Source organism: Miniopterus natalensis, chromosome 5, assembly GCF_054644295.1.
Source record: "Miniopterus natalensis isolate mMinNat1 chromosome 5, mMinNat1.hap1, whole genome shotgun sequence".
In the NCBI taxonomy this organism is placed as follows: domain Eukaryota; kingdom Metazoa; phylum Chordata; class Mammalia; order Chiroptera; family Miniopteridae; genus Miniopterus; species Miniopterus natalensis.
The window spans coordinates 56559010-56585699 of record NC_142085.1 but is presented as its reverse complement, the minus strand read 5'-3'; the positions used below and the strand labels follow the sequence as shown (position 1 = coordinate 56585699).

General features: G+C 36.4%; 1 protein-coding gene across 1 annotated transcript in view; it reads right to left on the bottom strand.

The window, feature by feature from the left end:
* AFG1L (AFG1 like ATPase) overlaps positions 1–26690 on the bottom strand; it is a 132532-nt gene that overhangs the window by 28054 nt on the left and 77788 nt on the right. Inside the window, exons 8-10 of the mRNA XM_016217519.2 lie at positions 21833–21915; positions 7126–7196; positions 6769–6869 (exon numbers count right to left, since the gene is read on the bottom strand). Of these exons, the coding sequence (XP_016073005.1) occupies positions 6769–6869; positions 7126–7196; positions 21833–21915 (255 nt within the window). The remainder of the gene's footprint in view (positions 1–6768; positions 6870–7125; positions 7197–21832; positions 21916–26690) is intronic.

Here is a 26690-nt window from a genome sequence, read left to right as displayed (position 1 = left end):
TCTGCTCTACCTGTCCTCTATGCTTTAGCCAGGCTGGCTGCCTGCCTTATTTGGACATGGTATGGCCAAAGGTCAGCATATTTGGGAAATGGCCACCAAAGATCAGCAATGCTTCAAGAATGGGTTTGCTGCCCTAACTGGTTTTGCCCAGTGGTTAGAGCATCGGCCTATGGACTGAAGAGTCCAGCCAAGGGCACATACCTTGGTTGCAGCCTTGATCCCAGGTCGGGGCACATGTGGGAGGCGACCAATCAATGCTTCTTCCCCCTGCCCTTTCTCTCTCTCTCTCCCTTCCACTCTCTCTGAACAGCAATTGAAAAAATATCCTCAGGTAAGGATAAAAAAAAAAAAAAAAGAATTGGTTTGCTGCTGGGAAGGTAAAGGGCCAAGGAGAGTCCTGGGCTACCTTAGCTCTGGTGATTAATGGCCTTATTGCCTGATGCTAATCACCACTATTGGCATCCAAACACCATTAGACTTGACTCTTGGCCAAGTAGCAGATATACAAGCTATTCATCCTTTAGTATTTATTGAGAGTGTTCCAAGCACAGGGCATAAACCACAAGTAGTTTCCAACAAGTGGTTTCACTTGGAATACATGAAATGAAATAAAGCATAAAATGGACAGAAAAGGGGAATAGCTCTTAATACCCCAAGAAATACTGTTCAGTACAGTTTAAGTCTAATGACATATAAACTAATATGATATAAGCAAGATTAATAAACAGATAAAGGCCAAAACATGTATCTAATGTACCTCTTTTCCTTAAATAGTAAGAACCAAGGAAGAAAGCTAATGAACAAATTGACAGTGAACAACATGTACACCCTGCATATGCATTGACTGATATATTTTTCTGCTCAGACTTTTTACAAACACACCTGGACACCTGTCATTATTTTTATGACACAAATAACAAGCTACTCTTGCAAATAGTTACTTGTGAGCACAGTTACCAGTTGAGGAAACAATTTTCTGCAGGTGTAAAAATTACATTTTTCAATAAGGAAAATTTAGGTATAGTCAGTTTACTCATTAAGCCTTTAGAATTCTGTTTTTGCTTGCTTTCTTTGAATAGAATTCTTTCATTTTGATCCACAGAAGTTAACCCTAAAGCAAGTGGTTCTCAAACTTTTTGGTTCAGGATTCTTTTATGTTCTCGTTAAGGAATCCAAAGAACTTTTTGTCTATATGGGTTATCTCTTTTTATATTTACTGTATTAGAAATTAAAACCGAAAAATTAAAACTAAAAATATTTATTAATTTATTTAAAATAAGAGTGATAAAACCATTACATATGACCCATCAAATTAACATGAATAACATTTTAATAAAAATAATTATATTTTCCAAAATGAAAATAATTTAGTAAGAAGAATGGCACTGTTTTACATTTTTTGCAAATCACATTAAAGTCTGGCTCAATAGAAGAGAGTAGAATTCTCATATCTTCTTCTACATTCACTCCATTGTGATATGTTGTTTTGGTTGGAATATATAAGAAAACCTGACCTCATACAGATATACAGTTGGGAAAGGGAAAATTATTTTAATAGCCTTATCAGATAATTATAGATATTCTTCTTTGATGCTACATGAAAACCCAATAAGAACTTCCTTCCAAAGAGCACACTATGGAAAGAGAAAAGAGTAACTTTATAGAGGAGAAACCAGACAAACACAACCTCAGACAAATGTAATCAAAGTTGATTAACATCAACAGTGATAAGTCATGTTGATAGTATGTACCCTTGATATGATGTTTGAAAATAGCACTTGACCTCTGTGGTCCTCCTCACCAAAGCCCATACTTTCAGTCTAATCATGAGAAAAACATCAGACAAATCCCAATTGAAGGGCATTCTACAAAATAACTGACCAGTACTCCTCAAAATCATCAAGGTCATCATAAACGAGGAAAGTTTGAGAAACTGTCACAGCCAAGAGGAACCTAAGGAGACATGACGACTAAAAGTAATATGGTATCCTGGAACAAAATAAGGACATTAGGTAAAAACTAAGGAAATCTGAATGAAATAAAGACTTCAGTTAATAATAATATAGCAATATTGGTTAATTAATTGTAACCAATGTATCATACTAATCTAAGATGTCAGTAATAGGAAACAGAATTTGGGAGTATACAGAAATTCTCTGTACTATCTTCTCAATTTTTCTGTAGAACTAAAACTGTTTTCAAAAATAGAGTCTATTTTAAAATTGTTTAAAACTTGACAAGAAAGAGTTTTTTAAATGTTAATTGCAATGTAGAATCTGAAATAATATCAATGTATTTTTAAAATTCTGTTATACTAAAATCCATGAGCCTTTCTTGCATTTTAAATGGATCTTCTGTCATGCATGATTTTGTAAAAGTATGTAGTAATTGTCAGAAAATATTGGTTCAGTGAGTTATGTAGATCTTTCAATGTTGACATACCTAATTATACAATGTCAAAATTTTGCATTTGTTAAATATCACCATCAATCTCATCAGAAAAAAAATGCATAAAAATTGGGAAGCTGTCAAGTTCACCGTGGTGCAACAAGTCTTCCAAAACTCCAATTTTCACTTGTTTGCTCAAATGTTATCACTGGCAGCAACTACTCTTATTTATCTTAAAGTGACAGTCTTACTTCATTCATTTTCAAGAAAATGTCTGTCAAACATTGTCAGAAAATATATGCCAAGCCTGAATAACCATAGTTTGTCCCTCATTCTTTCACATAAAATGGACATTCCATGAAAAAAGTGGCTAGTTCAGCTGGCAACTCAGACAATTGCACAGGTGCTCTTGCTCAGGACAGCTGTACTTGGTATACCGCAGAAGTGCTGCATGTGTCCTTCCTTTATCATAAAGAATATTAAAAAGACATGTTCTCAAGGGGTGCTACTTAGCAAAGTTAATCACTTTACTGCTTCTTCAAAGGCATTCTTAAGTGAAACTAGAATTTTTTTTTTTTTACAATGATTACATGGGCAATGAAGAATACAATATGGTTTAGTGCTACTGCCTTGATTCAGCTAAGGCTGTGGCAGTTTCACCCACCATTGCTTTTGTACCATTATTGCAAGTGTCACCACAGTGAAAAGGGCAAACAGTGTCCTAGTGTTATGACACAGAGTTTTGACCTCAAGGACTCCTAAAAACCATATTTTGAGAACCGCTGACTTAAGCAACCCTATTTCTGACATCTCCACACCCTCCAGTTAAGTCAAGTAACCGCTGAGGTGAGGAACAGAAACCTGAAAGCTCACGTCATGTCCTCAGAGGTGAACCTGCTTCACTTTCCGTTTACACCACTTTGATGGGGAGGGAGCGGCAGCGAACAGAGACCACCCAAACAGTTCTCGAAAACAGGGCTCCCAACCTGTTTCACGTCATGGCAGGGAGAGAAAATGATACTTATATTAAGGAGTAAAGGAATGAGGCTGCCTAAGGCTTGAGGTCCCCAGCCTGGAGGTACTGGCCCCACACAGCCTTCAGGAGGGTGTAGGGGGGTGGCTGTGCCCTCTCCCCATGGGTATGCCAAGGCACATGAGTTGGGCAGTTCTGCACTAAGGTTCTCAGTACACCTGGTGCTGTCTGATGGGAGGATCTCTGTTCCATACCCACCTTCATTCCCCGTAAGAGGCTCACAGCTTATTCAAATGTGCAAATTCACAGAGTATCTGATTGTATTTCATGGTAGAACTGGACTTATATTAATATAATTTGACGTAATTAATATAATTTGATGTAACTTGTCCAGAACATTTTCAGATATAGTACAGTGATTAAGAGCGCAGAATCTTATTTCCAGACTACCGAGAAGTTCAAAGCCCTGGCTCTGCCACTTACTGTGTGATCTTGGGAGAATAACTTAAGATCTCAGTGCCCCGATTTCCCCACCTATGAAATGGGGGCAATAACAGTGCCTGCCTATTTTAAGTATAAAATGAGTTAATATATAAAAGTGCTTAGAATGATGCCTGATGGGTGGCAATGTTTGCTCTTCTTATTATGCAGGTGCTGTAGGGTCTCCTAATTGGGACTGCTTCTCTGATCATGGCAGGGTTAAACTGCAGATTTGCAAAGCAAGAGAATCCCAGAGCTACCAAGAGGCTAGATGCTAACCTGCAGGGCTCCAGATCTGAGGTAACATGCTGAAGCAGGGAAGGAGAGAGATGTGAAAAGAGAGACTGTCCTGGGCCTCTTTAGTCTATTTACAGTACACATCAAGGGTTTATAGTCAAAACCTTCTTTTTACCTATCAAGACACAAACAGATAAGTTTCTACCTAATATATAAGTCTATATATAGTATTTTTCCTTGGGAGGGGTCATGGCGAAAAAATAATCATTACAGACTATCAACCCATCCATTTCTCGCCAAAGGTTTTTTTTCATGATGGTGTCAGGAGTTGTGGCGAGATGAGCCTGGGACTTCAAGAGCCTCCCTGAAAGCTAGAATAGGTGATCCAAAGCTGCGACCGTCCCATACACACCAGGTGACAGCTTCTTTACCTTGGGTTGAATATGTTTTTTTCTTCACTGAATGGTTTTTGGCAACTGTTAGCATAGCTCATAAGATCATTATAACTAATTAAGAGTTCAGGTTACATCTGAAGCTGAATGATTTCAAGAGTCCTCTTCATGTAAGTATTTGATATCTGAATTGCCAAAGTTACAAAGTTACAAAGAAACATAAAATTATCATATCAAGAAAATAGTCACAAATGAACTAACCACATAAAAATGTATCCCATCCTCAAACATGCCTTACAGCTTAATACTAGTACTTAACCCTATCCATCACGTTGGTATCTTTTGTCAGTCAGTCAGCGCTTGTTTAATGTAGGAAACCTCACATAGTTACAATGTTGATAAAAGGCAAACCCCTCCAAGTAGAGCCATTGACCAATGAGGATCTCTCCAACTTGAACAAGAAAAGAAAATCAACAAAACTTTAAAAGAAAGTAATTGAAATATTCATGAATTAAAAAATTTTGGAAAATACTGATGAAATCCTTAAATATTTTCTTAGAAAAGATTTCCTAAGTAATCAACCAAATGATGAAGTGCAAGACATACTAATTTATCAACCTAAAATTTTGTCAAGAAAGTTATGCCAAAAATAAATATCTGTTCATTGCTAGTCTAGGAATTTAGTTCATAGTGCTATTATAACCCATATTTTTGTCAAATAAGATAAAAATGACTTATTTTTATGTGTTATTTTCATTTTTTAAGATAAAGTACCAATTAATCTTCCCCACTATCTCCAGACCTAATTAGCAGCCTTTTCTTGGTACTAAGTATCCTGAAGTCGAGAGCACATTAAAAATACAGATATATATTTTTATCTACTCAGTGTCTGCCCCAAGAGATCATCTTGCCTCACTACCCCAGGATACACAGGACTGTCCTTCCCCTCTTCTCACTAGGTCCCTTCTATGGGAGGAGGGGGAACTTTATCTTTGGGACACATAAGTTTTTTCTCAAGTTTATTTCTCTGGTAAAGTACGTAAAACTTAAATTGAAGCCTTAATAGAATTTTGTCTGGAGATATTAGGTTATTAGGGCCCTGATAAGACTGATGCAGTAGAAGTGTGAAGGGTCCATGTCACCAGGAACAACTTTCAATAAGAGATGGACATTATTACCCTGTCAGATGGAATTCATCTTGCTGGTTTAAAAATGACACATGTACATTGGTTAGAAGCAATTAAGTCACTAGCTTTTAAGAAAAGTATTCATGAGCCTGGCCGGGCATGGCTCAGCGGTTGAGCATCGACCTAGGATTCAGGCGATCGGGGTTCAATTCCCGGTCAGGGCACATGCCCAGGTTGCGGGCTCGATCAATGACTCTCTCATCATTGATGTTTCTATCTCTCTCTCTCCCTCTCCTTTCCTTTCTCTGAAATCAATAAAGATATATTTTTTTTAAAAAAAGAAAAAGAAAAGTATTCATGAAATGGATGGCAGGTATAAATGAAGACTTTTTTCCTTCCCCCTTACTGAAAAACAATTGTTTTTAGTCACCTAAAAGTCATGATAAGTCAGAGGCCAGCTGGATAATTTATTCAAGACAATTGAGGTATTATGCTTAAAGGTATGTGTAATTTGTATTTTTTTTCTCAAGATTTACAGCCAATAAATATATTGAATATCCATTGAATACTGGGACTTCCAGAGCTTTTAAAAGACAGAATTTATATCTATAATGAATCTGCAATCAAGGTCTTTCTCATTTCTATGAATGTACGTATGTGCACATTTTTCTCTGTTGAATATATTATTATATAACATAGATGCCACAGTTATAAATATTCACTTTCTTTGACCTTGGCACAAATGGGCCAGATATTAAGGCAATAATAGATGGGGAATAAGAATGAGAATCAGAAGTCCTTTGGATCAAGGCAACACTACTTTCTCTTCCTTTCCCCACATACTAATCTCACCTCAGTTAAAAAATAATAATAATTCTCTTTATGTTTCACTTTTATAAAATATTCCTAAAACTGATCTTAGTTTTAATTCTAGCAACAGTTGACAGTTCTCTTTGTATTTCTAATTTTTGTTTTAGAGTCCAAGTGCAAATTTTGTGCCAATATCTATAAAAAGGACATGGCATATACAGATGAATATTTCCCTTAATGAGACTTTTAAATCAGTCTGACTCTGTGAATAGTATTTAAAGTCTGAAACAGGCAGAGAGGAAAATATGAAGTATTTTAACATGTGAAAGGCCAATGAGTCTGGACATGTCTGGATACTTACTCTCTCACACAGCTCTTCAAATGTGCAGTCGGCAACGGTTCCACAGGCTTTATTCAGCCACAGCTCTCTGCCTTGCACTTTTAGAATCCTTGGTCTAGTTACTATGGGAACATGAACAAAGACTCAATCTTGTCTGGATAATTACTATAAAATTCATCTCTTACAGATAGGAAATGCATAGCTTGATGAATAATAGCACATGATTCAACACATAAATTAGACAAAATGCTGATACAATGACTGCCACTTGAGCGTGGTATCAACCCATATACAGCAATGGAACTTATTAATTGGTCAGTGGAGATTGGGCATTGTGTTCTAAATGTATTCTCTTTCAAGAGAAATTAACTTACGTACAATCATTTTGTTTCTGAGCCAGCTCATCAAACAACTTATCCATGACAGCCTCCACATCAGCTTCACTTGTGCTACAGTGAAAAGAATAATAGAATATGAAATTAATAACACTTGAAGCCAACATCAAACAGCTGCCTGAGCCTGCTTAGCTTTTTGCCCATAAAAAAAGAGAACAGGATGTTATGCTCTAAATACAAACATTAGATTTAGAATACACTTAAAAGCAGAGAATATTAGCTCTCAGGTAGATGATTCTGCCTTATTTGCATACACTGAAAGACTTCTGTGCTTCTAGCTGTTTCCAGTAATGAGACGATACAGGCAGAGTAAATCCATTAATACTATGTGTACACAATGAGAAGAAAGGCTTCTGGCTCTCCCTTGCATGCAAAACAAGAGCAAATAGACACCGCAGTCAAGCATCCAGCAAAGTATCCTTTGAAATCTCTACTGAGAGGGTACATGTGAAATTAAATATTGAAGCTGCTTTAAAAAAAAAAAAAATCAAGTCAAGCCACTAACTGAGAGGATCAAACATTCAGAATTAAATTACCAGCTTGGAAAGACCAACCAGATCTGCACATCAATAACTATTGGACTTTGAGTATAAGAACAATTATAAACCACAGAGCTTCTCTCAAAAGTGTCCTTGTCAGAGAATAAATTCAAGAAAACTCTCTCCTTTCCGTGATGCCCATCATTGCCGCTACTATGAAGTTAAGTCTCCTCAAAGAATCTTTTGTATTCTAATTAGAAATCACCATATGGTTTAAGGAACCCACATATATAAATGTGATGATACTATGGCCTTTTTTCCTCTCACTTTTTTTTTCAAGAAGAGTTGATAAATTAACAGTCAATAAAATAACTGACAGAGGAAATAAATGCTGTTAAAAAAAAAAAACCAACTTCAAGTGAAAATGTAAGTTTACTTCAACTCTATCTATATACAAACTTAGGATGACCTGCCAATATGCTTGATTTTAACACACAAATCACTCTTCATCTAGGCGTGGAAGCAATGAAACTCAATTCTGGACAACCATTTTAATCAAGTCTTACTGAAAACTAATATGACAAATTATTTTCTCTTTAGATTAAGCTTATACTAAACAAAACTAATTTCTTCCTTGAGATAATTATCAGGTGGCAGGCATTTAACACACAAGCACTTAATTCTTCAACTGTTCTACAGCAAATGCCTTTAAAATGCAACAAAGCACACAGTCATTATGAAGGGTTTGGAATTGTCATATTCCAAGTAATAACTATTCCACCTCAAAGGATCTTAAGAACATTATTTGCTACGGTTAATTTTGCAAGGGAAATGCTACTTGACTTACATAAAGCCTTGTAAAGCATTTGAGTAGAGCCCTATTAAGATAATGAAGTGATACCAACAGAGTGACTATAGAGACAAAAAACAATTTTAAAGGTACAAAGAAATCACACAAGTCAACGTAAATGTCAATGTTCATGCCAGGCCCAGGTATGTGTGGATGACTTTGCCAACATCATTGTTGGTAATTCACTTGGAATCACCTCCACCTTGCAGTGGTGGATACACACACAACTGTTGGAGAAGTGAGCTACTCTTTAAGAGATATAGAAAGGAGAGAGTAATGCCAGCCACGCTGGCTTTCAGAAGTTAACCTCTCCTTAGGGCAGGCATGTTGCCCAGCAGAGGGGAGAACTAAGTTCTGAAAATTTACCAAGACAGAAGATAGTTACCCTTCTAAGAGCATATTTGGTGAGTAAACAGTAGCTTCCACACCTCCTCAGTGGTGATTTCTTTTTCACTCTGTGTTCTAATATACTGTAATATTAAAATGTGGCTCACTAAAAAAAAAATGTGGCGCACCGGACTTTAGTCAGACCACATCCTCTACATCATCTACGAAATCGTCTGTATGTGATTTCATTTATGGTGGCATTATATGTGAAATTACACAATTGTTTTAACTATAACAGCATCATATAAGAATTCTATTACATTATCATAAAAAGTTGCTCAGCCCGGCCGGGAATGGCTCAGCAGATGAGCATCGACCTGGGATCCAGGAGATCGCAGTTCGATTCCTGGTCAGGGCACATGCCCGGGTTGCCAGCTCGATCCCCAGTCTGGGGCGTGCAGGAGGCAGCAGATCAATGACTCTCTCATCATTGATGTTTCTATCCCTCTCTCCGTCTCCCTTCCTCTCTCTGAAATTAATAAAGATATATATATTTTTTTTTAAAGTTGCTCAGAAGTTACAACACATAAAATAAAAAATTTATTGGTATTAAGTGGCCTAAAAATAAATATTTGTAAAAGCAGTTAATGTAATGTCCAATTGAACAGACTTATTCATCTGAGCCAACTTGCATTTGACCTCAGGGAGTAAGTTCTATTGACTTTCTGGGGGACAGAAACCTTATCTTCATATTGTCTAAAAGCAAAAGGGGCTAGTGTGTGTTTTGGTTTCATTAGATGTATCCATATTGATACAAAATAAATAAGGACGCTATGAAATGAATCCTTACAAGAAAGGAATATATTCATAACCCCTTAACAAAACTTTTAAGATAACACCAGTCTTCCCACATTCCACTCAGATTTCAGATTTCTCCACTTAAGAGGGTTCATCAGTTCATTTTTTTTCAAAGATGAGAATTAGAAAAGTAAAAACAAAAATTTAAACTTACCTATCTAAATTAGTCTAAAAGATTCAGTTTTACTTATTTTCCAGGCTCACATCTGGTTTGAACATCTTTGAGTATATTTGTAATTCTGGACGATTCTTAACTATTTTAATGTGTCACACAGGGAACAACTAAAGAGCTATCATTTGTTGAGTAACTATTATGTAGCAGTTAATTTACCTACACCACCCTCACCTCACCACATAGTATGTGTTATCTCATTTTTACAGAAAAGAAAACTAAGACTCAGAGAATTAAGTTACTTATCTATCTCAATACATAAAAATTTAAGTTTTCTGCATCACGGAAAATATTATAAATAAAATATATAAGCATATTAAACCAGGAAACATAGTGGCAACATTTATGGCATACAATTAATAGTATCAATGTATTAAAAAACTCCAACAGATTAAAAAAATTGAATGCCCCATTAGGAAACTGTCAAAGGACCCGAATAGGCAAAACTGCATTAAAAAATAGCGCAATGGACAAGAAGCAAATGTAAAATTGTCCATTTTTACTAGTAACAACAAATGCAAAATAAAACAATGAAATGTCGGTCTTTTATCCAAACTGGCAGGGAGAAGGAAGAAGATAAAATCCTGAGAGCAAGTGTAAGTATGGGGGGAAGAACCCTCTTGGCCCTGCTGGAAGGAGTGAAAAACTGGTACAAGATTTCAGGGCAACCAGATAATATGTTACAAAAGTATTAAAAACATGCACATCGCATCACCCAGCTATTCATTCACAGGAACTTCATCTATGGAAATAATAATGGTTAACGATTATAAGGATGTTCGCTGTGGCACTGTTAACACAAACGAAATTTTTAAAAAGGACCTAAATGCCCAATGATGGGGAATCTGGTGAAGTGCATTTGTATATAACCACATAGCGGAATATTACGCAGTGTTTGAGTGCAACTTTTCCCTCTTGTCCTGTAATTGCAAGTAAGGCCCAAAGTTGATGACTGTAAGTGCTAAGTACCCTCAAATTCTAAAGAGCATCACCAATATACCACCAACAACTGGATCCAGACTCCCATCCCAATGGCTAAATGAGGAGAACCAGCCCTATTCCCAAAAACCCCCTCCTAGTCCCCTAGACATCACAGTATCTTTATAGGAGGGGAAAGGAGATCAGGAGTCACTGACCTTCGGGTCTAGGATTTGTGATGTGTTTTTCCTCCCTTCTCCTTAGGAAAGAAGAGGGTGACTCACCCTCCCCAAAGGTGAGTGATGTGGGAGAAGGGTTCTCTAAGAGAATCACTTGGAAAAATTAAGGGAGTCTAGAGGAAGAAAAGACTGGTGTTGCTTTCCTCAGTTGGATGAGCAGAACTTTAGTAGGTTAAGAAATCAGAAGGTGGAAGATGGGGTGTTGAGCCATGGTGAAGCAAAGCAGTTCTCACCAAAAACCCTCCAAAGATTTGGCTCTACTAGATAAACTTGAAGATTCGGAAAAGGGCTCAGGCTAGACATGGTCTGAAAATAAGACAAAGGCAGTTCCTTAGATTCCCTCACTTTACCTGGACAGCCATATTCCTGTACCTCTTCCACTCTACCATCTGGGACAGTTTTAACAATGAAGAAATGGGGAGAGATAGCATACTGAAAACTTAGATGTCAAACAGTGAAACCAGCCTGGCTGGCGTGGCTCAGTGATCGAGAGTCAACCTATGAACCAGGAGATCATGGTTAGATTCCTGGTCAGGGCACATGCCCAGGTTGCAGGCTTGATCCCCAGTGGGGGGCATGCAGGAGGCAGCCAATCAATGACTCTCTCTCATTATTGATGTTTCTATCTCCTCCTCTCCTTTCATCTCTCTGAAATCAATTTAAAAATTTAATTTTTAAAAAAATAGCATCCCTGTCTCTTCAGCATCCAGATCCCTACCAGCCAAATCCTTGCCAACACTTGGTATTTTCCATCTCTTCCATTTTAGTGATTATGGTAACTGTATAATAAATTATTTTAATGTAACTGGCCTCCAATTGTTTTGGAAATGGGTGGAGCATAAAATACATATATCATTTAATTAATGCAATAGTTAATCCAGAAGGATTTTCTTAGTAACATGTCATTATAATATACATAAAAAATTTTAAGCCCATTTTTTAAAAACACCTAAGATCACTTGACATTTTTAAGTAGGAAACTTCAAGAATACAACTTAAATTTCAGCCAGAGAAATGCTTTTAACATCAAGATGGGGGGGAAATGATGCTTATATTAGAGAAAACAGGAGTTAACAGCAGTGAATCTATGACTCCAGGACCTCTTGTCAGTTTTCCAGTGAAACTATTTAAAAATACAGCCACTTTACCTTACACTAAAAATCTATACTCAGAAATACAATCATGCCTGTGAAACTCTAAAAAAGAACCAGGGTCAGCTAATTTTATAAAAAGATCAAATATTTGGGACAAAGACCTAAGGTCAGCAATAGGCATATTCAGGAAGCAAATGTAGAGAAAATATATATACATGGATATAGAGTATAAAAAATACAAATAGAGATTCAAATTAGACTCAAATTACAAACATAACTGAAAAATATTCCAGCCTAACCAATAAAATTTGAGGATAGGAGGAAAGCTGGTAGTCAATAGCAATTGCATGAAAAAGCTACAGCCTAAAGATGGCACTAAATTGAACATGATTTTTTCAGTGTAAAAGGGAGCTAAATTCAGAGTTTTCTTTTGAGGCTACAAGAATATCCATGCCACACAGCATAGAAGAAAACGTTCTGTTGAGCTTTGTGTAGTTCCATTTTAACCACAAAGAGGCAGATCTTAAGGAAGGGTGACTTGGGTAACATCAAAATGATCAGGAGAAAACACAGGAATTAAGCTCAGATGTTATGTATCATATCCCCTTTCCTTTCATGAGGAGAGACAGAAACATAAGCTCCTCCAGCTGAGTGGCGACAAAGAATTTAAGTGGCTTCCTTTAATTCTGGGTAATTACCCCATCGGTGAGAGGCTACTGTATAGTAGTACTTTGTGCAGATAAGATGCAAAACAGAAAACCTGCCCACAGATAATCAAAAGTTGACCATGGTAATAGAATTAAAGTCAGTTTTGAAGAAGCAGAGTCACTCTCTGCATGTGCTTCTTGGGGGGGGGGGGCAAGGGAGAGGGGATGTTGGGGCCCAAGCAGAGCACACACACTCTTTTCCCTTTATCTATAATGCCCTGGTAATATCCACCCTTTTCATTGCTTCTATCACCTTTTGTTCAGCTCAGAAACTGCAGTGGAGGGGCAGGTTTCTATTTTCTGTTGAGGAGTACCACTGTGTCTTTAAGTCAGAAAAGCCCTGGAATCAACCACTATTTTGCTGCCAGGAATCCTCTGAGTACAGTTCCCTGGATTAAAAAGCCTGATTGCTTTGGAAGTATGAGAATCATGATTTATTTTTCCATATCATATTAGTAAACAGTGAGGAAAGTAACCAGTCATTCCAATTTTGAGAGAATTTCCACAGCTGAAATCAGGCATTCAACATAAACCTTAGGCTCAAGAAAGAGAACATGTCAAAAAAAAGACCTCATTATTGCTGGATCGTTTGAAATTCTCAACAAAATTCCCAAACAAGGGGAGCTTCTAGAAGAGGGTCACACATGAATTTAAATGGAAATTAATTTCTTCAAGAACCTCCCACTCCATTAGGATTGACTCAGGGGAACAGAATGCTACCCACACTTTGCCCCTCCATCCCCTTTTAAAAATCAACAGCTTGTTAAGGTATCAACAAGTAGAATAGGGCTGGCTTTCCCTGGTCCCTCTCTCTCCATGTTCTCTATTCCTGAGAGCCAAAGTTGATTCAACGAGGGAGAAATTTCCCCTTCCTCTTAGAGTTCTTGTGCCAAATTTCCCTGGCAGTGAGCCTCTCTCTACTGATTCCTTGTGCATTCATGCTGTACAGCTCTTTGTGCTCACACCAAACATAATCTGGGGCTGGAGGCAGGTCCAAGATTAAGTTGGTTTATACTTGCCTTAATATAAAACAGACTTGGTTGCATTTCAAATCCTGTAGTCTTATTTTACATAACGGAATCAGTTGTTAGGATGGATTGTGTCCTAGTATTTATCTTTTTCTCAATCACTCAAAGGCTTAATTGACTGTTCAGAGATCCATTTCAGTCTCTAAACTTCCCACCCTTCTCAATCACCTGGAGAGTAACTTACCTGGTTCCATTAATCTTGACCTGTGTATAATACAGAAAGTGGGATCTAGCACCTTTTGCTCTCAAATTCCAGACCTTCACCCCCCTCTTCTCAGCCCCAAACTCCATATAAAATTTCTATCAAATTTATATACTGCATTCCCCCCCCCCAAATAAATCAGTGATGTGACTGATGTAGAACTGCAAGTGAATGGATCCAAAAAATAGTTCTTTTTCATAAAATTTCAGAAAGGCTATAGTGTTTGGAGATTTTTAGAAAGATAAAAAAGCTAGGGAGTAAGAAGCTCTACCTCCTCTTCAGGAGAAGACGTTCACATCCACCTGAGAAAGAGAAGCCATGGAGTTTTATAGCTACTAAAGGAATACAGCAAGTAACTAAAGACCTAGGACGTTTGCCAGATCAGCTTTCCTAACGTTGAAGATTGATTGTTAGTTATAAACATGATCTATTTGAAGATGAAATAACAAGAAGATAAAAATTCTAAGGAAATATAAAAACTTTACTCTGTACTTTTATATGTGTAACCATGCATGCTATCTCTTCATGTATATATTGTGTATATAGCTTATTTACACTTCACTGGATGAGTACAGCCATAAAATTGAATATTTTTTCAATGTTTTCAGCTAGAAACGGTTGTCCAGCTCTATTCTGGTCCTGTCTGGCCTGTTGGAAAAAACACACTGTGATATGCTATTGTCAAATAACAGTTCAATAAAGAAATAGAAGATAAAAGCTGTGCTGAGCTGTCTGATGGGACCTGATATTGAAGTCTATACAAGATGAATTTCTTTTACTGTTGTACTACTTTTTAGGTGGTATTTCAAATAGTTTCAAACCCTTGAAATTAATTTTAATTCGGTGGTCCTTGAGTTAACATAAGATTAACAAACACTTAAATGTGCATCTAAATTATATAAAATAGGATACTTTCATGATTTTAACAGACAAAATAAACAGCGAACCAAACTGTGTCCTATAGGATATAAAGTAGAAAGTTGTAGGGTTTTTCGGGGTTTTTTTACTAATCTACAGTTATAAGTTTGTAATGTAACAGAGCCTTTCTCTTTCATAAAATATCAACAGGCATTCTTATGAGAAAGATAATACTGTATCTACTTTTGAGAACAAACTATAGTTCCCCCCCTACAATAGTCTTTTCCCTACAGGTGGCCTTAGAGTACAGATTCATTACCATTACTGACTTTTGCAACATACAATGTCTCATGCAGAATTTGAAACATTTTAATGTGAATGAAACTTTGTACTTTATACTTCTTATAGGGGTAAATACTTCTTCACTTAAAAAATATAGTGAAAAAAGTCATTAAAAGAATTATAATGTTACCTTAAAAAACATTCAATTATATGTGGAAATCAAACAGCACACTCCTAAATAACCAATGGGTAAAAAAAAAAAAAAAAAAAAAAAGGGAAATTAGAAAATACTTTTAAAATGAAGATACAACATACCAAAACTTATTGGGTGCAGCTAAAGTTGTGTTTACAGGAAAATTTATAGCTGTAAATGCCTACAATAAAAAAGGAGAAAAATCTCAAATCGTCAACTTAACTTTCCACCATAAGACTCTGGGAAAATGAGAGAAAACTAAACCTAAAACAAGTGGAGGAAGAAAATAATAAGGATTAAAGTAGAAGCAAATCAAATAGAGAATAGAAAAATAATATAGCAAATCAGCAAAACCAAATGGCATTTTTTGAAAAGGTAAACAAAACTGACAAACCTTTAGCTAGATAGACCAAGAAAAAGAGAGAAGACTAAATTACCAATATCAGGAATGAAAAAGAGGACATTACTACTGACCTTATAGAAATAGAAAGGAGTATAAGGGAAAACTATTAGTAAATGTATACCAACAAATTAGATAACCTAACTGAAATCAACAAATTCCTAGAAAGACACAAACTCTGAAACTGACTCAAGAAGAAAGATAACATCTAAATGGAGGGAGAGGGCACACTTCTCAATGCGTTCTATCAGGCCAGTATTACTTTGATAACAAAGCCAGGCAAAGACAACACCAGAAAACAAAACTACTGACCAATATCTTTTATGACTATAAACAATATCTTTTATGACTATAAACACAAAAATTCTCAACAAAATACTAGCAAATTAAATCCAGCAACACATAAAAAGGATTATATACCATGACCAAATGGGATTCATCCCAGAAACACAAGGTTGATTTAAAATCCAATAATAAAAAGACAAATGACCCAACTTTTAAATGTGGAAAGTATCTGAAAAGACCTTTCTCCAAAGATATATAAATAGTCAACATGGACATGAAAAGATGATCAGCATCATTAGCCAGCAGAGAAATAAAAATTAAAAACACATTGAAATATTATTTCACACTCACTAGGATTGTGTTTGGGTTGATTCGTGTTTCCAAAAATAAGATGTAAAAATCCTAACCCCCAGTACCTCGAACTGTGCCCTTATTTGGAAATAGTGTCTTTATAGATATAACTAGTTAAGTTGATGGGCCTTTAATTCAATATGACTAATGTCTCTATAAGAAGAAGAGAGAGAGATACATAGGAAGATGACCATGTGACGACAGAGGCAGAGGCTGCAGTGACACATCTATATGCCAAGGAACACCAAGTACTGATGGCAAACAACAGAAGCTAGAAGAGGCAACAAATGTTTCTCCCCCAAAGATCTGGAGGGAGCATGACCCGGCCAAAACCTTGATTTTAGATTTCTGGCCTCCAGAAGTGTAAGACAATAAATTTCTGTTGTTATAAGCCACCCAGTTTGTGGTACTTTATAAAAACATCCCTAGGAAATTAATACAGATGTCTATAATCAAAAAGTGTTGGCACAGATGTGGAGAAACTGGAACTCTCATACACTACTGGTGGGACTATAAAATGGTACAGCTGCTTTGGAAAACAGTCCGGAAGTTTCCCAAAAGACTAAACAAAATTACCATACCCCAAAAATCCACTCCTAGGTTGATACAAGAGAAATAAAAATGCAAGTCCACACAAAAACTTGTATGTGAATGTTCACAGCAGCATTTCACACAATAGCCAAAAAGTAGAAATAACCCATATGTCCATCAACTGATGAATTGTATATTCTATACAATGGAATATAATAAAAAGGAATGAAGTACTGATACCTGCTACAACATGGATAAATCCTAAAAACATTATGTTACGTAAAAGAAGGCAATCACAAAGGACCACACCTTATTATAATTCCATTGATATGAAATTTCCAGACTAGGCAAATCTATAGAGGCAGAAAGTAGACTAGTAGATTGCTTGAGCTGATTGGGGGACAGGAGTAGATGTGGGGAGAAGAAAGTTTCTGTATCTTCTGCTGCTAAATAAATTTTATATACTTTAACTATGTGGTATTTCCCTTTCAATACCATCACTGCTCCATTACAACACCATGCAAACTAGTGTTAGAAATAGGAATGATATGAATATGGAAGATTCTAAAAGATACATGAGAGAATTCAGGGACCTGAAGGGAAAGGAGCGTAACAGGCCCATGATTAGCATAAGGATGGGGGCTAGACTTAATTTTCAAGTTGCTCTTATTGGCAGATGTTTCAGAGGTTCTTCAACAGGAATTGAAACAGGAAATACGGGGCTGGTACTCTGACTGGTAAAACTGAAACTACAGAGTCCAATGTCTGGATGAGAAACGCCTGGTGGGAGACTCTGCTAACCAGACGATGGGAACATTCCAGGCAGAAGACAGATCTCCGCCAAAGTTTTAGGTATAAGAAGATATGACAATTGAGCTAAGAAATGTCTTAAATTTTCTTTGTTTCTCTCAGTTGAGAGTAGGAGAGTGTTATAGGGAATATCACAGACAGGAAACGAGAAGTTTTTAATCGTGGGGAAGTACATTTTAACTTGTATGAGCTCCAGTCTGTGCTTTCACAGACCTTCTAAAACAAAGCCATAATTTTGAAGCTTTATGTTTTTGCCAACAAACTTTTTTTTAATGGTGTTCAAAGATATATTTTCAGAAATAATTTCCTATTTGGAATAGATGTTTCCTAAGTGGAATATTTAGAGTACTTGAGACATGAAACTCCCACTGGTAAAAGTATTTAAGGAGAAACTTTTTAAAAAAAATCTGTTAAAAAGATGAATGATTAGCCAGGTAAAAATATGTGCATTTGAGGGTTATGTCTGAAAAGTTGTAACTTATCTTTTTCATCATTTTCAATATGATCCATAGTCCCCATATAAATGGAAGTGAAATGGTGTTAAGACAATTTAATGGAAGTATTAACTATCTGAATAATGTGTTCAGGAGTAATTTTGTTGGAGGTCTAGATGACTTCGGTGAATAGCAGCTAAATGAAATGAAGGAAGCAACCCTGGCTCCTTTAAGGTTAAAAGTCCGGTAAATGTCCCATTGGAAAAAATGGTCCTCCATGGGACTCTCACTCACCTACGCATGTTACTGAGTCTGCCAAGAATGCAAGGTCCTAACCATTCCTCAAGGTTGTATTTGTAGTGAGAAACCTTGAGGGGTGAGGCAATGTCTACCTTGAGACACAAAGCAATCTTGTTTACTTCTGGCTATAAAATAGTCCATTCCCCAAACTCAGACTTCCTCTCCTCTAACACAATCCATTGCCTATGCAGGGATCCATCTTGGCCCTCAGCGAAACTCACTATCCCCCTCAACAGGACTAGGGAGCAAGGAGGGAACCAACATGCTATCTGTGCCAAGAGTAATAAAATCCTTTGTCTCTGACCCAGGTCTCTAGTGTCTTCCCAGGAAACCATAACCTTCACCGAAGTGACAGGGAAATGGCCTGGGGCAAATCTCATGCATCCTTCAGCAGTGGTATTTCCCTGTCTGAAAAGAAATGTTCACTGTATATATAAAAGAATGACCTCTAGTGCCACCAGCCCCCAAGCAGAGCGCTAATCAGAAGCAGTCAAATTCTCTGGAAGACATGGGATGGGGCTACTCATGGCAAACACCGGGCAGTTCAAAATAAATTACTGGTCCAAGCCCCCATCCAAACGCAAAAGAAAGCCCAATGCTTGGTTGACCTGTGTGGATTTAAGCAAACTATACTCCACACATAGGGATCTACTACTAAGCCCAATCCACTACGCAACCAGCAAGAAAGTGACTTTGTGCTCATCTCTTGGAAGACCATGTGGTTACAGCAGAATGAAAACTAGACAACCGTGGGGTACTTTAATCTATGTAAAACTTTAGATATTTGTTCTCTGTGGTTTGTAACTTGCTAACTTAAATTCTCTGAGTTTGTTTTATATGAGATTGAAAACTTCTCGGGATAGGCTAAAAACATCTGGAACTTATTTATAAAGGTACTTAGGGATTTCTAAATTTAATGTGATACACAACTACAAATGAAATAAGATTACATACAAATATGCAATGCCTTGTATGAATTATTGTCTTGTATGAATACTGTCTTGTGTAAACCGACAATATTATAAACCACAGAAATTGTTCCATGTCAACTTTTTGGGTAGTTTTAAAAAATCTTTGGTAATTCTTGATATTATTTGAATTGTGCTTGGGGACATTTTTTATTGGATTTGGAAAGTTAGGCTAATAATATACTGAGTTAGTGAATATTTCTATTTAGTTAAATATCATTTATGGGACTTTGCTTATATGAAACTCTGAGATAGTGCCTGGCGTTCCCCTGGAGGGAAGCTAGAAACTTTTTTTTAGGCCAGTGGGATGCTGGTAAAGTTGAGATGGAGGTATTCTGGACTTGCATATTTAGGAATCAATTCCAGATATTTAAGCAGAGGGTAATAAAATAAACACATGCTTTAATAGGGCAATATATAGCATGGCACATTAAATCTTTATGGGGGGAAATTAATGTTTTCCTATATGAACAAGATAAAAAGAAATCTAATTCAGAAATTACTATGACCCCAGGAAATTTCCTTTTACTCTGTTATGTTAAATTCGTGACCAAATCTACCTTCCTTGAGGATTAAATTTATATATATTTTAAGGAAGCTGTTCCAGAGTTTCAAGGAATCCTTTGTAGATTCTAGTTTCCTGGACTCAAATGTTATTAGAGTTTGTTTCCCTCCAGTACATGTTTAAAGAGCAACCTGACTTTCATTGTGTTCGAATTGTATTACTTTTATCAGGAAGAAGAAGGGGCAACACTAGGTAGGTCAGAGAGAAAATGGTTATGCTCCAAGCAAAAGCAGCCTTTCCACCTCCTGTAAATTCCACCGAGACCTCTCTAGCACTATGAAACAAATATCACAATTTAGACCCAGGCTGCCATCTTTACTTAGGGAACTTCCCATTAGAAAAATGTTTTAATTCTTCCACATATGGATACATTTTGTGAGAAACAGGGAACAAGGATTACCTTCTTTGACGAATAAAGAGAATAATAATAAATTAATTTCTAAGTACCATACATCTGATATAGCAAGAAATTAGGTAGCTAAGAGTCAGGAATATCAGAAGAATAAAAAGTCTAGAAAACATCAACATAAAAGAAATAGGGAGGGGGGAGTCTAAGTTAAAGCAGAAAAAAGTGCTATAAGAGTTTTTAAAAATTATAATGTACTTTAAAGACAAAGTACTTAAGGGCAGATGAAGAACCTCCTATAAATAATCATCAGAATCTGAATAATAAACTGAAATAGTCCCCTTGGTATACTGTAAAGTACGCAATTTTAATTATGTGATTTTTCTAGCTAATTTCTGCTTCAAAAACAGCAAGTACTTCTGCTTACAAGGTGGCAGAACCTCTCATGTGCACATTGTCATCAAAATTTAAATTAGCAGAAACATGCCTTTGAGTTAAACCACAATTAACCCTTAGACCAGCGATTTTCAACCACGTGATGGGCACAATGGTGGCTTGCAAGATTTTTTTAAACATGCAGTGCCTGACTATTTAGTCAGGGGCACTAACCTCTTTTCCCTTAGATTGTCAAATAAAAAAATTACAACAGCCAATACAACTGTCTGGCGTGAATGAATTAAAATTTTACCCTTTTTTTTGTCATATTGGCAAAAAATATATTTTTTGGTGTGCTGCAAAATTTTAGTAATTAGTTTATGTGTGCCATGAGGTGAAAAAGGTTGAAAATCGCTGCCTTAGACAGATCTATTTACCAGGAACCCAAGATGTGCAAAACACTGGCAGCATACACAAAACAACAGTCTGCATTTGTATAGCATTTCTTCCTTTTCTGGTTCTCACAAATAACATTTTAAAACAAACTATATTTGTTTTTCAGCATTAACTGCACATACTGAAGATGGGTGTTATTTATAAATTGGTCCTATGCAGGAAAGTTTTAGCTTTAAAAAGACAAATGTATCCAGTTGTACTTGTGTATATATATTTTACATAGTTATGTATGGAAGTCAATCAACAAAGATAAATACAAGCAGATTGTCTGACAAAATAAAACAACAATTTCCGGGGAGCAGAAATGGCACATTTGGCAGAAGATGTCCACAAATAATTAATTACTTTAGCAAATTAAAGATATTCTCTTAATACTAGAGTGTCTTATAAGAAGATACTCATTACTTTCTAACCATCTGTCATCACTCCTCCCAAAAAAACTAATTAGGGTTTCATCCAATCACACATTATAAATCATGCAAATGTGGATGGCAAAAAAAAGTTGAAAGAAGTAAATATTATAACATTTTGTATTTTAAAAATCACAGGCTTCAAAACTAGCCTTTCACATCCTAATAATTACCCTGCTTATTTTTCTCATCATTTACTGATTATTAGATAGCAAACCTAGAAAATTAAAATGTAAAAAAGAACAAACTTACAGGTAGTAGAGTTTCCCGGCAGCAGGCATTTCCCTTTTCCGGTAATCTATCCCAGAGTCGAGCTGGACCGTATGGCAGTACTCCTACAACCCCAACACGGAAGACATCTTTTTAAACAAGTGGTGGCTTACAATTATAATCTTTCTGCTATCCTAGTTTTAAAATTTTTGAAATTTTTCTCAACAAAATAATGAGTTTAGGACAAAACAACAGAACTCATGTAAGATCATAAAACTTGAATATTAAATATTATATATCGAGCCAAAGAACCCGTTTTAAAAATTAAGATTTGCAGCATGCCTTCCTGAAACTTTGCTAAAACAATGCAATCAGCAAATCCCCCATATTACTGCTTTACTTTTTTTTTAAAACCCCAATTTCTATTACCGGGTAGTAACAAGCTGGAGACTATCAAAAAGGGTAACTTATGGGCCTTACTCGTCACAATGGAGAGACAGTCTAAGCAAGTTGGGCCAGAACATTAGTATCCACATTTTAAACCAGATGATCATACTCAAGTGATGCTATATGTATACCTGCCCTTCACTTCTAAATGACTGCTACTGTTTCTGTCCCTTAGTTCCCTCTCTAGCCATCAGAGTCTTCAGAGTTTTCTCCTGCAGTGAACACCTCCCTTCAGCCTGAGTCATCCTACGCTACTGATGTCTTTTCTATGCACTCCCTCCCTAGCATGCTTATGGGCATGGACACACCACACACACACCCTAAAACTCTTACTACTGAAGCATATGAACTTTTTATTTTGGGGGGTGAGGGAGATATATATCAGATAGGTAGGTAGGTAGGTAGGTAGGTAGATAGAGATAGATGATAGATGATGATAGATAGGTGATAGATAGATGATGATAGATAGATGATGATAGATAGATGATAGATGATAGAGATAGATAGACAGACAGACAGACAGACAGACAGACAGACAGACAGACAGACAGACAGATAGATAGATAGATAGATAGATAGATAGATAGATAGATAGATAGATAGATATAGATAGATATAGATAGATAGATATAGATAGATATAGATAGATAGATGATAGATAGATAGATGATAGGTAGATAGATGATAGACAGACAGACAGATAGACAGACAGACAGACAGACAGACAGACAGACAGACAGACAGATAGATAGATAGATAGATAGATAGATAGATAGATAGACAGGTAGATAGATGATAGATAGATGATAGAGAAAGATGATAGATGATGATAGAGAGATATATAGATAGATGATATATAGATAGATTGATATGCAAGACAGTAAAACAATGGTAAGCAAGGGTTTGGGGGACAATTCAAGAAACATTTACAGACCGATCTTTTTGTTTTCATCAAAAATGAAAATTGCTTTATGAAAATTCATGAGGAAAAAAATGTATTTCAACAACTTCACTACATCTATTAATGAAAAATTGCATTTTGGGGCCAAGGTAATTGTGGCAAATTATATTTTCCAAACATGGAGGCAATAATTTCTCCAGCCTGACAAGTTGTGCCATTGACATTCCAACCATCAAGAAGTGGGATCTATGCCCCCCTCCCTTGAATCCTGTGACCATGGTGAAAATGATGTTATGTAATAATATCCTAGGTGACATTCAAGGAGGCTTCTTACTTGTTGGCTAGAACACTTGGTCTTAAACCCTGAACTGCCAGGTAAATAACAAACTGCCTGGAGGCAACCATGCCATAAGAGAGCTTAAAGTAGCCCATACAGAGAGCCGACCTGTAGAAGCCCTGAGGTGACATGACCAGAAAGGTGTCTGACCAGTCCCTAGCTGTTTCAGTTGTAGCCACCAGGGTACTGAGGGAGCCAGAATTGCCAGCTGAGGGTTTCTCAAATCCCTGACCCACAAAAACCAGGAAAGATAATGAAGTAGCATTGTCTTAAGCCTCTAAATTTTGTAGTCATTTGTTACGCAGCAACAGATTATCGCAACAGTAATATCTGGGCACACATGAGATGTGGCCATATTCTTCCTCCCTGAAACTGCATCCTGGGTTGTATGGCTATGCAAGGGCTGAAAGCTGTTCATCATCTGTGCTGCAGGGAAGAGACTATACACAGCAGCAGGGAATGCATTTCCTCTCCTCCCACAAGGCAGCCGCTACAGGCTCAGGGAAATAAAATAGGGTAATCGACCATCCCCCTGGGGACTGAGGTGTTTCCCCAAGACTGAGGGGTTTTTCTGGATGTAGGACTTTCAGTGCTAACGCAGGGACAGTTCTGGGCAAACTGGGACAGTTGGTCACTCTGGGAATGAAGACCCAGAAGTCTTGGCTGAAGGCTGAGTAGGTATAGCATTTTGATTTATACGGTTGACCCTTGAACAACACTGATGTTAGGGGTGCCGATCCCCCCACACAGTCAAAAATCCACACAAAACTGTTGACCCGGAAGTCTTACCAATAACATAAACAGTCGATGAACACATATTTTGTAAGTTAGGTTACATGCTGCATTTTTACAATAAAGTAAGCTAGAGAAAATGTTATTAAGAAAATCATAAGGAAAAGGAAATACATTTACAATATTTATTGAATAAAATCCATTTATAAGAGGACCCAGTTCGAGCCCATGTTGCTCAAGGTCAATTGTATATTAGCAATTGTGGATTTGATTAGTATAAAAGAATCCCCAAGAAGCTGGTCCTGTGGGGAAGCCTCCAAAGCTGAGCTTTTGAACTACACATGTGAAGAACAACCCCTGAACCTAACAGAGCCATGCGCCCTACGCTTGGCCTCCCCCTGCAGACACCCATAGCTCATCATTCCAAATTACTCAAATCCACTCCCCTGGCCTCGCTCTCAGGACTCAGGCCCTATAACCCATCTCACCAAAACCTCAAAAACCAAAAAACACTTTTGCCCAAATACATGTAGTCCACTCTCCCCTAGCCTCAGAGGACCTATAAAAAATAAAAGGTATAGCCATATATCTCTCTTCTTCTCAACCTTGAGTAAAGTATTAAACCTGGGGAAACAATACTTCCTCCCCCTTGCCCATGCTATAATTGTGGGTGCTCAATCATCCAGTACAAAGAAAGGAGAGACACCTGCTTAAGTAGTACCCTGTACTCTCGCCCTGAGGGAAATCTGTCCTGGTACGGTAATGGCCAATCATTCATAAGCTACAGACAATACAGAGGTAGGCAAAAGTAAGTTTACAGTTGTTCATATGGAAAGAGATGCAGGTTATGATTATTACAATAGCTTTATTAACTCAAAAGAAAGTCACAATGGCACAGTGCACTTAGAAGGCAAATAATACAAATAAATAATACAGTAATAAATACAAAAAAACTGTTTCACACACCCAAACTGTAAACCTACTTTTGCCAACCCCTGTATAATAAATATAATAAATTGTATAGCAATGTGTTCATATATTTCCCCAGGTTTTCTATTTCTTTTAAATCACAATTTATCTTACATGACTCAATATTCCTAATTTAGTCCAAAAAAAAATTTTTTTTGCTATTAAAAAAATAAGGTTAATGGAAGTTATACAAGCTTCAATTTCACTTTCTGGGTAACTTACTTCCCTCTCATATGAGTGATTAAGCCCTAACAAATGATTGCATTTGTATGTTCACTAATCACCACCCAGGAATACCTAATCAGCAGCAAAGGAACTGAAACCAAAGCCCTTAAATGTTAGCTCTTAATTGTCTGAAAAATACTAATACTTGGTTTATATTTTTAAAGAAAAATAAACCTCAAATTTTCAGATTTTAGTCTCTAAAGCTAGATTCTTCAAAACACTTTGCAGAAGGTTGCAGGAGGGTGAAAGCTATTTCCAAGTTGAGTATGAATCCAGTCAAAGGGGCCTGATCTCTAAGCAATTTCCTAATTTCCAGGGATGTTACAAGACCTGTGACCTCTTATCATCATCCAATTCAAATGCATAAAACTAATCAGCCACCAAACAAAATTTATTTTAAATAGTTTATTTATGTACACAAAGAACAAATACAATTACACAATCTAAAAATGAAATTAGGAAGTTTGGGGAGAAAAAGGAGGGGAGCTAACACACCCCTAGGAGCATACTCAAGAGTCAAAGGCCTTTGACTTTGGAAAGAAAAATATTCTACCAGAAGAAACATATTCCAGCAGTTTGCATTTTTCTTAAGACCTATTGTGTGTATTTTTAGCAATTTTGAATAATACCATTAGAATAATAGCCATTTTACAAAACAACTTTATATAGCTTCTACTCTGACTTTTCCCTTCCCAGTTACAATAAAAGAACAATAAATATTGTGGAGAAAATCCTTTAAAACCACAACATATCAACTTCAACATAAACAAAGATTGAAATAATAAAGATTTGCCTACTTTAAGTACTCTTTATTATAAAATAATATTGCTTACTATAGAACATTTGGAAAAAGAGAAAAATAACCCAACCACATAAATCAAAAGTTTCATGTCTTACCTAAATGATTATATGAAATAGGGCTTTAAAGAATCAAATTATTGAAGTTTTTCTTGGCAATGTTTAACTGATTAGTTTTATACATTTTTAATAAGCAAAAAAGGAAAAATAGTTGAGACTTTTTCTAGTTCCAAGAAATAAAATATTCAAATAGCTAAGATCTTTTAACTTAATTCTTTTAAAATGCAGTTTTAAAAATAAAAATGTGATCCATGCTCACTGAAAAAAATTCAAATATTAAAAGTATAAAGAAATGAAAGTTTATCCCCTTCTCAGAAAAAATTTGCTTGTAGTTATATCCTTCAAGTTTTTCCTACACACAGAGATGATGATGATGATGATGATGGATTGATAGATGATAGACAGATAGATAGATAATGATAGATAGATGA